Source organism: Mytilus trossulus, chromosome 7, assembly GCF_036588685.1.
Source record: "Mytilus trossulus isolate FHL-02 chromosome 7, PNRI_Mtr1.1.1.hap1, whole genome shotgun sequence".
In the NCBI taxonomy this organism is placed as follows: domain Eukaryota; kingdom Metazoa; phylum Mollusca; class Bivalvia; order Mytilida; family Mytilidae; genus Mytilus; species Mytilus trossulus.
In genome coordinates, this window is record NC_086379.1 from 23,808,127 (window position 1) to 23,825,380 (window position 17,254).

The window sequence follows — 17,254 nt, forward strand, 5'->3', positions numbered from 1 at the left end:
GTTCATCCCTGACCCTGTCGACTCATTTACATGTAGCATCTCCTACCTCTCAATTGTTAATTTTTTCATCTGTATTATTATTCTAAAAATGCATCAACTATAACGGTTTACTTTTACACATTGTGACTCATACCACATCTTCTTAAAGCTATGAATTATAAAATCAATACATTTGACTTCAAACGATGGAAATTGTTCGAGCGTTTACCTGTTAGCTGTAACAACTATCCACTGAGAGTGGCTACTTGAACGCATTTATTTGCCACGTGATAACATGAACTCACAACCACAGTGATGACAGACTTGTGATACACTAGATGATGAATTTAGAACCTTTCAACCGCCGAGGACCCTCAACATTAAGATAAAAATGGTGATATATCCTTTTACATTCTTCTAGGTTTCACAAGTTTAAAATAAAGTAAATCTAGGCTTGTTACGGTTTACCTAACGGATTTTTGTATTTCCCCATTTTTAAAGGCCGTACAGTTTCATATTTAGATTGATGTTAACGACCACACATTAAGACTCTGTATGATAGTTGTTTAGTTTGCTATCATTCCAGATTTTCTTATTTTCATGAACACTTAATTGTGTAAAAGAAATGATTTAATCATCAGTAATTAGTACTTTTAATATAATGATACAAGTTGTCATGCAAGTATGTGTATTTTTAGATAATTGTTCGGCATACGTTTTGATAAATAAACCATGATCATTTTTAGGTAATTGATTCTTTGGGGGCTATGCTGTAACGATTCTTCCTATCCTTAAAGAAATCTCTTCACAAATCTTTATTTAAAATCAATAACATAATTACTTCTTAATTATACCTTAAACCCAGTTTGAATTGCTTCAACGTGATATGTCTAGGCTTTATTTTGCTACTAAAAATGCATCGCATTTCATCTTTTCAGAAATAAAGAAAACTTAACGAGATCTTAGATTTTCAGAATCCGATACCAAACGGGTTCGATATCTGACTGATATTGATTTTTCAGGGGGAAATCTGTGGATAACATGTAAGTCTTTTGTACAGCAATGCGTATGAATAATATGAGATTGCACTAAACACAAACAACGCAAAACCAAACATAAAAGACACAGACAGGTACAACCAATAGTCTTTAACAACAGATTGATTGATTGATTGATTGATTGATTGATTGTTGGTGTTTTCGCGACACTTATCAACGCCAATTTTGGTATTTCGTGAGGGTCATTTTTTATTCGATAGGAAAACTTACCATCCTAATCACTTAAGATTGGAGTCGAGTGCACCTGCACGAGCGGGCTTCGAACTCACAATATCAGTGTTTACAGGCTAGTAATTACAGTAGTAGAACTACTTAGACCACCTTGAGACTGAACCCCTCTTTTACAACAGAAAGATTTTAATGTATCGTGCCAAATCGGCTCTTGACCGTCTTTAGTCCTTAAAGCGTGTACAACTATAACATGTACTATACATAAATAAACAGACAACAACGAAACTAAAAAATGACAAAATACATATAGATATTACATAAGACAAAGGGTTACAGGAATATATAATTTACAGAGAGAGAGAGACGGATTTATATTAGAATCCTTTTTTTTTTCTATTGTATAATTGAATTTTGTGAACGTTTGAGATTAAAATATTATTTAAACTTAATATCATTTAAAGAAAATGCGCATCTTTACGGTAGTAAGATTGCAATCAGAGAACATGCTAAATCAACCAAAACACGAAATAAGTTGTCAGATTACTGTTTTGACACATTTACAAACTAAAAGATTATATGACACATGTACTGGTATCTTGCATTGGTGGACAAATGGAATTAACACCTTGGTGTGTTGATATCAAAGTTGGAAGATCTGATAAGGAAACGTCTTCATTTAGGTATTTCGCGTCTTTTTTCTCAGTCGTTTTTAGGTTACCCAGTTTTATTTAATATTGTTATTAATTTGTTTAATTTGTTTTCACATTGTTCTCCTTATTTTTGTTTTTCATTATTAGCTTCTCTGTAAACACAATCGATACCCTCATATTACCTTACCCGTATTTGGCACAACTTTTTGGAATTTTGGATCCCCAATGCTCTTCATCTTTGTACTTGTTTGGGTTTATAAATATTTTTGATTTGAGCGTCACTGAGGAGTCTTATGTAGACGAAACGCGCGTCTGGCGTACTAAATTATGATCCTGGTACCTTTGATAACTATTAAGACTCTTCGGTTAAAAAAGAAGGCGAGAGAAATGTATATATGTATGTGGTCATAACGAAATCATATATAGACAGGTGGAAATTAAGAAATAGCAGTTGTATTTGTCTAACTTTTGTTGAAGGCGCGTTTTGAATATGGATTTCTATTTTCTGTTATACAACGGGCCCGGGGTGATAATTGAAAACTGGGATGTGGTGCTTTTTGGAAATAAAAAATCTAGTTCTGTAAGTGTTGACACAAATAACTTTTCTCAAAACAGTATTAAAAACGAAAATTCTGTATAACAAGTTGCAAGCAATAATTTCCACTATAACTACATGTAAGTATGATAATTGTTGAAAATTAATATTTCGTAATACGCGTGAGGTCCTTATGTATATCATTCTAAATAATGGCAGACACTGCATATTCGGTATAGAGAACATTCGTTATGGTGGGGCCGTGAAATATCTGTATTTGCACTGTTGTCTTGTCACCTACACGTTATAGATCCATCTCAATGTGTTGGTCTAGAAGTCAGCATGTTTAATATGTGTTAAACGTATTTCTATCCTGAATATACCTATAAAATTTCCTACTGCACGTACAACAGTCATCATGCATTTCATAGACGATTAATTGTCTTCATGCCAATTATCTAGACTTTTCAATGGTGAATTTCCATTGGACCTCAAACAATGTCAAATTTTAAATGCAAATACAATGTTATATGTTTGCTAAGGAGAGAGGTCTAAAATACCGCAAGGCTTATAAAACTCAAATGGCAAAATAAACGACCAAAAGACAAACAACAGTTTAAGAAAAACAACATAAGAAGCTTACGATTGAGTAACATCATCCCAATCAAAATCCTGGTTGATGTCAGGTGTTCCAGAATATTAAGCAGGTCCTGCTCCACGTCTGACACCCGTTAGCTGATTATCCACCAGATGATGTGAATTTTAACAATTATATGTCACCCTATAACCTTTAGAAATGAGCATTAGGAATACCGTTAAATCAACCATCAAACGCCCCCTCATGAAACATTGTGAAACAGTTCAAACAAAAATCCCAACGACCTAATTTATAAAAAAAACAATAAAAAAAGACGGATACAAGACCATTATTTTTGTTGTCAACATTAATTCCAAAACATGTTTTGGATAAACCAGTTAAACACCTGCAATATAAATGTTTGTACAAAAGAATTGTCCAGACTTCCATTTGAAGACAGCAACACCGGAAAAGAGTTTCAATACACTTACGATTTGGAAAAGGGTTGAAATGTACTAACGGCTAGTAATAAACTAGCTAAAGTGGACTTGAATTTTGCTGCTCAAGAACACATGTACATGATCAGAAATATCACTCCTCAACCGGTTTCATGAAGTTTCTTCAAAGACGTGAATAAGAAAAAAATTGCTGTTATACAACGTGCAAATGACGAATTCAAATAGTAATAGTAGACAGGTGGAAAACAGTAGCAGGGGTATTTGTCTATCTGATCTTAAAGTCGTGTTTTCAATGCGCAACTGAACAAGAGAACAGTATTTGTTTCGTATTATAGTTATACATGTTATACAACGGAATGATAATTTGATACTGGGATGGGGTGGTTTTTTTTGGAAATGAAAAATCTGGCTCTGTATGTATTGTCACAAATAACCTTCCTGAAAACAGAATTATAAACGAAATGCTGCCTGACAAGATGCAAGTAATAAGTGTGAAAACAAAGTACTATTACTTCCTGTATGTATGACAAATACAGGCAACAGTAGTATACCGCTGTTCAAAACTCATAAATCCATGGACAAAAAACTAAATCGGGGTAACAAACCAAAACCGAGGGAAACGCATTAAATATAAGAGGAGAACAACGACACAACACCGAAACGCAACACACACAGAAACGGACCAAACATCAGACAAAACACCACGAGAATAACAAATATAACATGAAAACCAAATACATGAATTTGGGATAGACAAGTACCGTGCCACGTCTTATCTCGATATCTCAAAAATAAGAGAAAACACAAACGACTCAACGTTCAAATGCAACACACACAGAAACGAACAATAATATAACAATGGCCATCTTCCTGACTTGGTACAGGACACTTTTAAGGGGGAATAAAAGTGGTGGGTTGAACCTGGTTTTGTGGCATGCCAAACCTTGCACTTTAATGGCAAAGTTAAATATAACATTGAAATGACAAGCAACAGCTGAAAATGAAAAAAGTGAAAGTTCGTCCAAAAATAAATACGGGTCAGACCGTACAACTAATTAAATTGGCTGTTCGTGTGTCTCTCCGCATAGTACGCTATAAAGTAATAGCAGACACTGCATTGTAGGTATAGATAACATTCGTCATGGTAGGACTGTAAAATATCATCCCGTGTGCTGTTGCTTTGTAGTAAACTACACATTTAAGTTTCGGCACATTATGGTTGATTAGAAAGCATAATGCTGGAAATTCTTTTAATGTATTCCTGTCCTGAATATACTAACAGAATTGGCCACTGGACGTAAAACAGCTATCATGCATTTAATCAATGGTTAATTATCTACATGCCAATCATATAGACTTTCCAATGGTCAAGTTCTTAATGCACATACAATGTTATATGTTTTCAAAGGAGAGGCCTAACATACAAAGCCTTAGTATGTCAAAAATTCAAATTGCATAAAGCAATATCAACTCTACAACTAACAGGGCTAATCCGTGTATGATCAGGAAGCAGACGAATTTATTTTTGTCCTACGATGTGACAGTATTAAATTAAGCTGACGTTATTGTGTATTCCAAAATTGTTGTAAAATAGCAGCTCACAATTTGCTAGTTCTTTGCTTAAAATGCAATTTCGTATGATGATTTACCGGTTTAGAAAAAAAGAAATTTAACATGTGTAAATGATTTGTTGTATAAAATAAAACAATACGTTTTTTTTTAATTGATTGATTAAACAATGTATAAAAGAAAGAAGTAGCAAGTCCACACGTAACACGTTTTTTTTTTGTTTTTTTTTCATGCTCTAAAAAAGCAAGTGGTATCACCTATATTCTCATATGTACCTCAAAATTTTATCGGATAAATTTGTTGGACAAGATGCAATTCATTCGGTAATGTTTCATACCAAATATACCTATAACCGCCGTTTTTAACTTCTAACCGATCAACGATTTTTTCTTAAATAAATTTACCATTATTGAGCCCAGATTAAAGCTTATTTTGGAAATATGTTTCGTTCGCAGATACATAGGTGTCAACTGTTTGTTTCTTTCTACTTGTACTACAGTATATAAAATATATCAGGCTTACATTTGTGTACGGAAGATGTGCGTTCCGTCTTCATTTAGGTCAACAAAGCCACTTATGGACTGATTAATATTCTTATTCAAATTTCAACAATAGGACATTTCGAACTTTGGCTTTTATCCTTATCCTGATAAATGTTCCAAATTATATTCCAAATAATCGTGTTCTAAAATTTGAACTTTTTATCAAAATGGTCTGTATGAATACCAGTCTCATAAAAGTTCATCATTTATCATTAATAATTTTGGAGATCATGACATTGTTTCTTGTCCGAATTTTGCACCCACATTTAAGCTTGACTGCAATTTTTTGACATCACGAACTAGAGATAATTAACGAATATAAATATCGCCTAGAAATGCAACATTCAATATTCAATTACAAACCGCTGCCTAACATATCAATTGCAAACTGCTGCCTAATATATCAAAATGTCTTTTGTTTGGATGAAAATTTGTGTTCTTGTATTTGTTGGCACAGTTGGTAAGTCACTTATTTAAAGATTTGAGAGCTTCTTTTTGTAATTATTGTTGGTTGTTAATGTTATAAGGAAGTACTTTTAGCATTTAAGCGCATCATTCTAAAAATGTCCACGGTTAACGCTTTTACAACCCTATATAATTACTAAAAGAAGAATTTAATACTTGTAATGTATAATTTTTTGGTAGAATCATGAAAACCAGATGTCTATCAAGTTTTTATTTGTATTTACCTGTGCACTTTACTGTGTAGCTCGTGTTATGATGAGTGTTACATTTCATTTTGAAATAAATGTTGATTTCAAAATCACGCGAGATTGCTGTTAGCCAATCAAAATAAAGTATTGTTATAATGAAACATATAATGCATATAATGTAAACATTGTTTATCGAACTAACTCTTCAATATTCAATTTGTAGTTCCTAATTAAATGATTCTTCGTGTAGTTTTCATTTTTAGATTCAGGCTCACCAATTTGATCCAGTTGCAAATTAACATATTTAATTCATAGCATTGTTAACACATATCCAAATTACAAAAACTCTATAGAGAGCCATTCAATAATGAATAGAAATGTTAAAATGTAGCAATATTTCGTGGGTACAGAACTAATGTTATAAAATTATCCCTTGCGATAACATTACTCAAAGTCTGCTGACAGTCATATTACCCGATACATACATTAGTTTAACTCGTGAACTAGAATTTCTGAGGTCTGTTCGATTTAATGTTAAACCTGTATATGAATGTATTTCTGTGTACCGGATCAGTGAACGGGTTCTACCTTGTTAAACTTATCAATCAATGATAAACACGTGCAAACCCCTTTTAAACACAAACTCTAATTAAATGTTGCATGAATATGAACTAAAAGGATATTGTTGCCTAGTAACCCAATTATAAATCAGCGATACTTTTTAGCATTCTTTTTATAAATTGAAACAAAATGAATACGAATAGCGATAAATTTTGGGATTATTTTCATATTGTACGCGCATTTGGCGTCCATAGTTAATCGCCTACTACTGTGATGAGTTTATCTTTTTATCAATGTTTGACGCAAATTAAATCATATATTTAGTGTAAGTTTACTGTGTTAAAGCATTGGCCGAAACAGATGTATATAAAGGAATTCATATGTACGTACAAACGTTTTATACCCTACACAATTACCAAAATGTAAACAGCAAATTTTATGACAATAATTACAAAGAAAAAGTACGAACGTTAGATTACGAGTGAAATCAAGCTTTCCCTCACTTCGTTTTTGAATATTCATATTGTCGTAATTAAGTTATTTTGTCATAGATAGCACAATAAAACAGGTTTTCGTCGTAATGCAAATAAACTACTTGTCGAATAAATCTCTTTTTATCATTTGCTTGTAATAATTATACAGTCTTGAACATTCTTATTTCTGTAAGGATACATTCATAATAATTTTTATTTCAGTATTGTCTTCATGTCCTACTAGTTGGAGTCATTATGAAGACAAGTGTTTCTTTCTAAGCCGTGACAACGAGACATTTGCCGATTCACTGGTGAGTATAATCTAAAAGAGCAAAGGCAGAGTTTCGAAAGTAAGGAGTCGTAAACTCTCATTCTGATTTCGATTGTTTTACTTTGCTATATAATATGTATTTTTGTTTTGAACGATGTATGACGTTTAACTTATTTCCGATTTTGAATGAGTGAGCATACCAATATCTGATAATGTCTGCATAGTAGAAGTCGATAACCATTTAAACATATCCAATACCGCATTTTTTAAAGTTATGTGAATTCCTCAAGTGTTTTTGTTCATCATTTATTTCTTATTTGGATATATCAGTTTTGAACACCGGTAAACTACGATTGCATCTCATTTCACATCACGTGATCTTGTATATGATATAAAAAAAAATAGAAAGCTTAAGTAACTAAAGAATAAGAAATATTTCAATATATGAATGAACACGAATGCGGCCACATTCATTTTAGACGGAAACCGCTAAAGTTTTGGAAGATTTCTGTAATTGAGCATGCCTTAATGATGCTAGGACGCGACATTTGTACATTGTATTGTCAAAATCAGCTCATATTTATGTAGCTGAAGCCTTTTACTTTCCAAAATATAGCCTAAAGAGTACATTTTCACAATTTTCTAGAACTGCTATATTTTCGGGCAAAAAAGAGGTCTTACTTAACCTACTTCTTTTTATCAAAGCAGTTGGTAATGGCCGTTTGTTTTAACCGTTTAAGCATGTCGGAATTATGCTGTTTTTCAAGGGAGAGAAATAACTGAAATATGTTAAAATTCTCATTTGATATGATGGTATAATATCATCTCCACAATATTAATAAATGTTTGTATTTAAATTTGAAAGTAATACTTTTCTATCTGTTTCCAGAGTCTATGTGAAGTGATTGGGCGCCAGTATGGTAGATCGGCATCATTAGCTACCGTTGATGATGCAAAAACACAACAGTTTCTTACAGATTTAATGATCAAAATAAGTAAGAATGTGTAGCTATATGGATATCACATTTTTTTATAAAAGATGAAGCGCAACTTTTTTTCTCTATCTAGCTAACCCTGAACATATATATATAGCCACTTTTTTAAAGTCAAACTTGGTTGTTTTAATGACATGCAACTTACATGCAAAATAAAAAATAAAATTCACATCGTAACTTTCAACATGTATATTCAATTGAATGAATTAAGCATGTTTTGTTTTAAAGCATCAACCTGTGCTTGATTGGTGTCCAAAACTGTTTTGTTTGTTTTCACAGATTCCATTGGAATGTACATAGGATTAAATGACCTTGTAACTGAAGGGGAATTTCACTGGATAGCAAACGGCAAGCAGGCAACGTACTTTAACTGGGGACCTACCCAGCCAAACAACAGAGGGGGGAACGAGAACTGTGTAGCTATGAGAGTTGATCCAGTTATAGGCTTCAATTATTCTTGGACAGATGGTCCTTGTACAGTACCAACTACCTACATTTGTGAAATGGTGTAAGTAATATGGCACACAAGTTTATTTAAATGCAATACATTTAACGATGTGATTTTAGTTACTGCAAAAACATGTTGTCTTTTTCTCTGTTTTTTAGATTTTAACTATCGAGCATATATTTAAAGTTTCAAAAGTGCGAAAAAGTCCTTTCTGTCTATAAGTATAGTTTGTTTAGTTCCGAATTTATTTGTGTGTACATAATGCTTTATTTGATCCTTCGGTTGATATTTGAAGAAGACACGTGCACATATTAACGCGTCAATAAAATGATAAAAAGATTATTATTTATAGAAATCAGTAGAATTTGTAAAATTGCCAATGAGACAAGGTTTCACAAGAAATGCTAAAAATTGGCATCTATTTAAATGTGAAAACTGACGGTAACAAAAAAACAACAAAAGGTAACTAATGTATTACTTCGTTCAAACGTCCCATTGGTAATGTGTCAACAGTTACTTCTTTTGCGAAAAGTCCTACACATTTGAAATAAACATTATTTAATATATACAACTGATTATTTTCTCAAATATTTCTTTATTTATTTTAGGGCAGCAGATATAGGAAATCTTCTAGGATAGCCGTTATCACCAGGAATTCGTCGTACATATTACATGTCAGTTTATTTATTACATACATTCAAACCAACTCTGTTGTTGTTTGTTTTTATATTTATTTTTTATGTTAATTGCTGGATATTGAGAGAGCCCTCAGTGTAACATGTATTGTCGTAAAAGAAAAATAATCTTTATTTAACTTGAATATACAAATGCAAACTTGAAGCAAAGTGATAGTTTATGGTTAATATCATGGGCTATTCAGGAGCCTGTAATTCAGTGGTTGTCGTTTGTTTATGTGTTAAATATTTGTTTTTCGTTCATTTATTTATATAAATAATGCCGTTAGTTTTCTCGTTTGAATTGCTTTACAATGTCTTATAGAGGCCTTTTATAGCTGACTATGCGGTATGGACTGTGCTCATTGTTGAAGGCCGTGCGGTGACCTTCTGTGGCATTTTGGTCTCTTGTGGACAGTTGTCCCTTTGGCAATCATACCACATTTTCTTTTTTTATTATCTTTTATCTATTTACTTAGCAGTCCAAATTTTTTAAGCTGTAGCTGACTATCGTGTATTTTGAAGATCCCGAAGATTGTGTACGTTTTTATTTCCATTAAAAAAAATGGATATAATTTTATAGATCATGAAAACCTAAACAGCATAAAAACACAAAATATGTAAATGGTCCTTCAATAAACATTACAATCAAGGTTTTTTCCAGTAACACTGTTGTTTGGTTGAGCTGATGGAGATAAACAGGACACACTTTATACCGGAACAAAAGATACTACTTCTAGTTATTACCCTTTCCCTTACATATAATACCCAATCAATATCTGGTGTGTGATATGAAAAGCATGATAATTATGTATACTTAAATGCATGTAAAAGTGAACAGCGGGGAAATGAAATACCAATGTACTTTCGGAATTTTCAAATATCATTCTAAAATTACTTGTAATCAGAATAATCCAAAGGATTGATTTACAATAATAAAAAAGGGTACACATAAGTCTTCTTTGTTTCGATGAAATCATTTCTCCAAAGTACTTTTACTTTGATACATATGCACTGACTTGTTTTAGTCACGCATTTTCCATATAAAAGAGACAAATCTCTGAAGATCGAATCCAAAACGTTAAAAAAAATAAAACCTTGATATAGCCTTACTTAAAATGAAATTAAAGAATTGTTGATAAGTGTTACATCATCTGCATACCTTCAGCGGACTACTAGAGTGCCAAAAGCACTACATGCACTAAGTTTTTGAAATCACATTTATCCAGCAGCACCGGGAGACGTTAACATAAATCAAACTGGTTTTTAAATCGATATCGATTTTTTTAAACTATATTAAAAAATAAAATAATCGTCAAAGGTAACATTATGCTCTAAGAATTATGTTTCCAAATGAAAAGGATTTTTTTATTGTAATGTCGTGGTTACATCAAATTGAAACTCTAAACACCAAACTTTTAGCTAGATTTTGTCAATAGAATCTGTTCAAAATAAGATAATTAAATCAAACGCTTGATGCATCGTTGCCTTTACAAACTTTTTAGACTTTGCACATTTTGTAAGAACAATATGTGATATAGGTAGCCACACTTTGTAAATGAAGCGGTATTCATTCTTTATAAATTGACAAATTAGTGACTTCAACATCAATTTATGTGATTAAACATTTTTGAATATCTTGTATAAATGTAATCACCAAATTAATAAGATGATTATGGAAAGATGTAAACTAAGCAGAAAGACAAATTTTACGTGAGTTGTCGTTCTTCTTCTATGATTTAATGATTTGCGACTTGTTGTTAGTATTGGTAAAAAAAGCAACGCCGGCTAAACAAATGCCGTACCTACAAAAATCAGACAAACCAAAATATTCATTAGCCTGTGTCATGATTTCTTTAATTAAAGCTTACATAGGTGTCCTTTCTTCTGTTATATATATATATTTGTATTAAATAAAAACCATATAGTGGTACTTGATTTACTTGCAATTGACAACAGCAGATGAATGATATTTTGTAATTTCAAATTTTAGAGAAAGTTGACGTGTTATTTCGACTCTATTGGTTTAAATTCTCTTTAAAAATGATTTAATATTCATGGTTTTCCTAAACTATTTGTCTTGTGTACATCTGATAAAGGTTATTTTAGAACACATGTCGTGTTCAATGAAATCAGGATTGTTTATTTTCAGAGAATTCAATATGTCACGCCAATGTATCAGTAATCAAATTCAAATAAATATGGTTCTTCGGAATCAATTTTTTTTTAAACAGTTTATTAATAAAAACAAAATTAAACAAAATAATCCAATTTATAATTATCATTTATATAGCACTTTGCCGATAAAAGAGGGACGAAAGATACCAAAGGGACAGTCAAACTCGTAAATCCAAAACAAACTGGGCCAGCCATGGCTAAAAATGAAAAAAGACAAACAGAAAAACACTAGTACACATGACACAACATAGAAAACTAAAGAATAAACAACACGAACCCCACCAAAAACTAGGGGTGATCTCAGGTGCTCCGGAAGGGTAAGCAGATCCTTCTCCACATGCGGCACGCGTCGTGTTGCTTATGTGATTACAAATCCGGTAAATAGTCTAATCGGTAGGTCAAATTCATGAAAGGGAAGGGGATTGTAGTTACGACGTAAGGAACATATCCGATATCATTTGTGAAACGGTTATTCCATAACGGTCAACCAACTCGTGATGGCGTCCGTAAAATTTACGAAGGGATGATTTCAACTTCACCATTTGGAACTCTTGGTTTAATAGCTTCCTTGTGAGCAGTAACCCTCTATCAAGAAAATCATGATAGGAAATGCAAGCACGGGAATATCGTATCAATTGGGAGATATATACCCCGTATGCAGGTGCTGCTGGAATGTTGCTACTTAGAAATGGAAAGTTTACAATTGGAAAGCTGAAATCATCTCTTTTGTCGTAAAGTTTTGTCTTCAACCGACCCTCATTGTCAATTTCTAGATGTAAGTCAAGATATGAAGCCGACTTAACTGTATCTGTAGTATCCTTTATCTCCAATTCGATGGGATAGATGCGATCCACATAGTCACCAAATTTTGAATTGTTTAGTGAAAGACCGTCATCTATATAGCGGAAAGTAGAGTTAAAGGATATTGCTAACTTCTTATCTTTCTTCCTAAGAAGTTCCTGCATGAAGTCAGCCTCATAATAATAAAGAAACAAGTCAGCAAGTAGAGGGGCACAGTTTGTTCCCATTGGGATGCCGACAGTCTGTTGAAAAACACGTCCTCCGATAAGTCATCCATTGTGATATCGATTGCAGCTATGGTTGTAAATACTTTATAAACATATAAACAGACAATAGCCTGTTTCAAGGTTAGCATGAAATTGGTCTTATTTGTCTTATTTTTTATATACAATATTAAACAGCATACAATGTATCAACCCAAAGACAAATAAAATCTCGAACAGACACTCTCTCGAGTGTTTTGATGTCTCAGCTTGATAGGCACCCAACGATCGAAAGAGGGCAACATGCATGCAGGCTTCATTAATAGATAAGCAAATATTATGCAATACTAAGCCTAGTGCAGGTATATCATTTGTACATGCTATCGTCGCAGCATTCAATTTCCTTTTATCATCTGACATTTAAATGAGATAAAAGTTTCAATGAAAAGTAACGAATTTCTTTGATATTTGAAATTGATTCATAATCATCGGCACAACTCTTTTCTTAATGCTCTTCTTACTGGAGTTTCCGCCCTTTCGACAAGGTAAAGACTGTTCTCTGATTTAAGTGGTGACTGTTGAAATGTCTGTAAGGAAAGTTTTCGAAACAGAAAGAATATATAAAATTATAAAATTAGGTAAGTGAAAACTGATATGAATCTTCCATAGTCAATATTTAAGGGGATACCCAACACCTTCAATAACATTAATTTGGCTCGTTTAATTTTCATGAAATTTTGACAAAGTATTTACTTTGACTCTTTGACAAAAATATAAATGTTTTATAGAATTTGAACCAAATAATTACAATTAACAATTTGACAAACACGTACTTTGTAGATTGAGAAGCTTAATTTTTCATATAAACACAATGTCATTAAAACGTTTAGCTGATACTATAGAGTTATCTCCCTGTAGTGTCAGGTACCACCTTAAGGGACGACATAAACAAAAATAAATGAAGGTTAAAAGATTAATTCAAATAGTTTGGGGGTTGGGGTTAAATTTAAAATTTAATTGGCATATATTTATATCCTTATTTATCAATCAATTTTTCATATGATATTAGTTAGGGACGTAAATGTATTTTATTTGGCATTATAGTTATCCCTCTAGGGACATACAATGCTGTCCAATCAGCATTTGACCTAATTTGTGTACAACAAGCATATTGAGGAAACCTGTACAAGTTTCAGTCGATCTGTTTAGATGTTTGGCATCATTTAAAAAAGTACATGAGAGATGTTTATCTCATCCGTGCACCGTTCATCTTTTTTTGTTGTTGGCATCCTGTATATACCTTATATGCAAATATAGTGAAGCCGACCCTTGAGAAAAAAATGTCAACCTGCATTCCTGGGCACATTTAAAATCGGAAACGCATGTTTCTGTCCTGAAAAACAATGAATACTTGCCATTGGGTTTCAAGAAAAGAAGACTTAACATCAGAGACACACAAAAAAAACGGTTACTCCGTATTTAATTTTCATGAAATGTCTTATGGTCTAATGTTTGTCCTTGTGTATTTTTGTGTGTGTGGTTAGTTTTGTTTTACATAAGTTGATGGAGGTGGATTTCTCTTCGACCTATGAGTGTTTGGTTTCCCCTTTGATATCTTTTATCTCCTGTTTATCCCTGACCCTGTCGACTCATTTACATGTAACATTTCCTACCTCTCAATTGTTCATTTGTTCATCTGTATTTTTTTCTTCTCAAAATGCATAAACCATAACGGTTTACTTTTATACATTGTGACTCATACTTTATTTTCTTATATCTATGAACTATGAGATCAATACAGTCAACATTTGACTTCAAACAATGGAGCGTGTGTCTGTTAGCTGTAACAACTATCCACTCAAAGTGGTTACTTGAACGCATTTACTTGCCACTTGATGACATAAACTCACAACCTAAGTGATGACAGACTTGTTTTACACTAGATGATGAATTTAAAACCTTTCAACCGCCGAGGCCCCTCAACATAAAGAACAAAAATGTGATATCTCTTTTGACATTCTTCTAGGTTTTACAAGTTTAAAGTAAAGTATGTCTAGGTTTGTTATGGTTTACTTAACGAATTTTTGTATTTCCCCATTTTTAAAGGCCGTACAGTTTCATATTATAATAAGATTCTTCCTATCCTTAAAGATATCTCTTCACGAATCTGCATTAAAAATCAATAAAATAATTACTTCTTAATTATACATTAAACCCAGTTTAAATTGCTTCAACGTGGTATGTCTAGGCTTTATAGTGCTACTAAAAATGCAGCGCATTTCATCTTTTCAGAATTAAAGAATCCTTTACGTGATTTTAGAATTTCAGGATCCGATACCAATTGGGTTCGATATCTGACTGGTATTGAAGTTTCTTGGGGAAATATGTGGATAGCATGTAAGTTTTTGTACAGCAATGTGTATGAATACTATAAGATTGCACTAAACGCAAAACCAATCATAAAAGACATAGACAGGTAAAACCAATAGTCTTTAACAACAGATTGACTAATTCATTGATTGTTGAACATTTGTAAACGCCATTGTTTGGTATTTCGTGAGGGTCATTTTTAATTCTATAGTATAGGAAAACTGACAATCCTAGTATTAAGATTGGAGTTGAGTGCACCTGCACGAGCAGGGTTCGAACTCACAAAGGCAGTGTTGACTGGCTAGTGATTACAGTAGAAGAACTACTTAGACCACTTTGATAGCAAGGTCCCTATTTTACAACAGAAATACTTTAAGGTGTCCTGAAAAATCGGCTCTTAGTCGTCTTTGGTCCTTAAAGCTTGTACAACTACTGTACATAATTATACACCAAACAACGAAACTCCAAAATAACAAAATACAGATAGATTTTACATAAGACAAAGGATTTCAAATATTTTGGCCACAAGCATCACTGAAGAGACATGTATTGTCGAAATGCGCATCTGGTGCAGGAAATTTGGTACCCTCAATGTTATTATAGGAATATATAATTTAGAGAGAGAGGGAGACGAATTTATATCAGTGTTTCTTGTTTCCGAATTTTTTCAATTGTATAATTGAATTTTGTGAACGTTTGAGATTAAAATATTATCTAAACTTAATATCATTTAAAGAAAAGGCGCATCTTTACGGTAGTAAGATTTCAACCAGAGAAAATGCTAAATCAACCAAAACTAGAAATAAGTTTTCAGATTACTGGTTTGAAAAATATACCAACTAAAAGTTAATCAATATGATGAGAGAATCTGATAGGGAAAAGTCTTTATTTATGTATTTCACATTTTTCTCATTCCTTTTTATGTTTGCCCATTTTTCTTTAATATTGTTATTTATTTGTTTAATTTGTATTCACATTATTCTCCATTATTTTCGTTTTTTTTATTATAAGCTTATAAGCTTCTCTGTAAACACAATCCATACCCTCATTTAAGACTCTTCGGTTAAAAAAAGGCAAGAGAAATGTATATATGCACGTGGTCACGTGTGATCCCTCAGCTGATGCAAATACCGAAGTCTTTTTTTGTTGTTTTTTTTTTTTTTTGGGGGGGGGGATCTAGTTTTGTAAGTGTTGACAAGTGTTTCTCAAAACAGAATTAAAAACGAAAATTCCTGTACACCAAGTTTAATTGTCAAACAGCAATATGTGCAATAAAGAATCAATTAGATTGTTCAAAAAAGAATTAAAAACGAAAATTCTGTATAACAAGTTGCAAGTAATAATTTCTACTTTAACTACATGTACGTATGATAATTGTTGAAATTAAAATTTCGTAATACGCGTGAGGTCCTTGGATATATCATTGGCCGCTTAGCACTCTTAATAAAGGTAGACACTGCTTATTCGGTATAGAGAACATTCGTTATGGTGGGGCTGTGCAATATCTGCCTGTGCACTGATGTCTTGTTAACTACACGTTATAGCTCCGGTTCAATGTGTTGGTCTAGAAGTCTGCATGTTTAATATTTGCAATTGTTTCTATCTTGAATATATCTATTAAATTTGCCACTGAACGTTAAACAGCCATCGTGCATTTCATAAATGGTTAATTGTCTAAATGCCAATTATCTTGACTTTTCAATTATGAATTTCCAATAGACTTCAATTAATGTCAAATTCTAAATGCAAATACATTGTTATATGTTTGCTAAGGAGAGGTCTAAAATACCGCAAGGCTTATAAAACTCAAAAGAAAAAAAAATACCAAAAGACAAACAATAGTTTAAGAAACACAACATATGAAGCTTACGATTGAGCAACATGATCCCAACCAAAACCCTGGGTTGATGTCAGGTGTTCCAGAATATTAAGCAGATCCTGCTTCATGTCTGACACCCGTTAGCTAATTATCCACCAGATGATGTGAATTTTGACAATTATATTTTACCCTATAACCTTTAGAAATAAGTATTATGAAAACCGTTAAATCAACCACTAAACGCCCCAAAATGAAACATTGTGAAACAG

The 17,254-nt window shown here is 32.5% G+C and overlaps 1 protein-coding gene across 1 annotated transcript in view; it reads left to right on the forward strand.

Annotated features, from left to right (window-relative positions):
• LOC134726279 (macrophage mannose receptor 1-like) overlaps positions 1-17,254 on the forward strand; it is a 33,065-nt gene that overhangs the window by 9,345 nt on the left and 6,466 nt on the right. Inside the window, exons 5-7 of the mRNA XM_063590680.1 lie at positions 7,471-7,537; positions 8,387-8,492; positions 8,772-9,000. Coding sequence (XP_063446750.1) covers positions 7,471-7,537; positions 8,387-8,492; positions 8,772-9,000 — 402 coding nt within the window. The remainder of the gene's footprint in view (positions 1-7,470; positions 7,538-8,386; positions 8,493-8,771; positions 9,001-17,254) is intronic.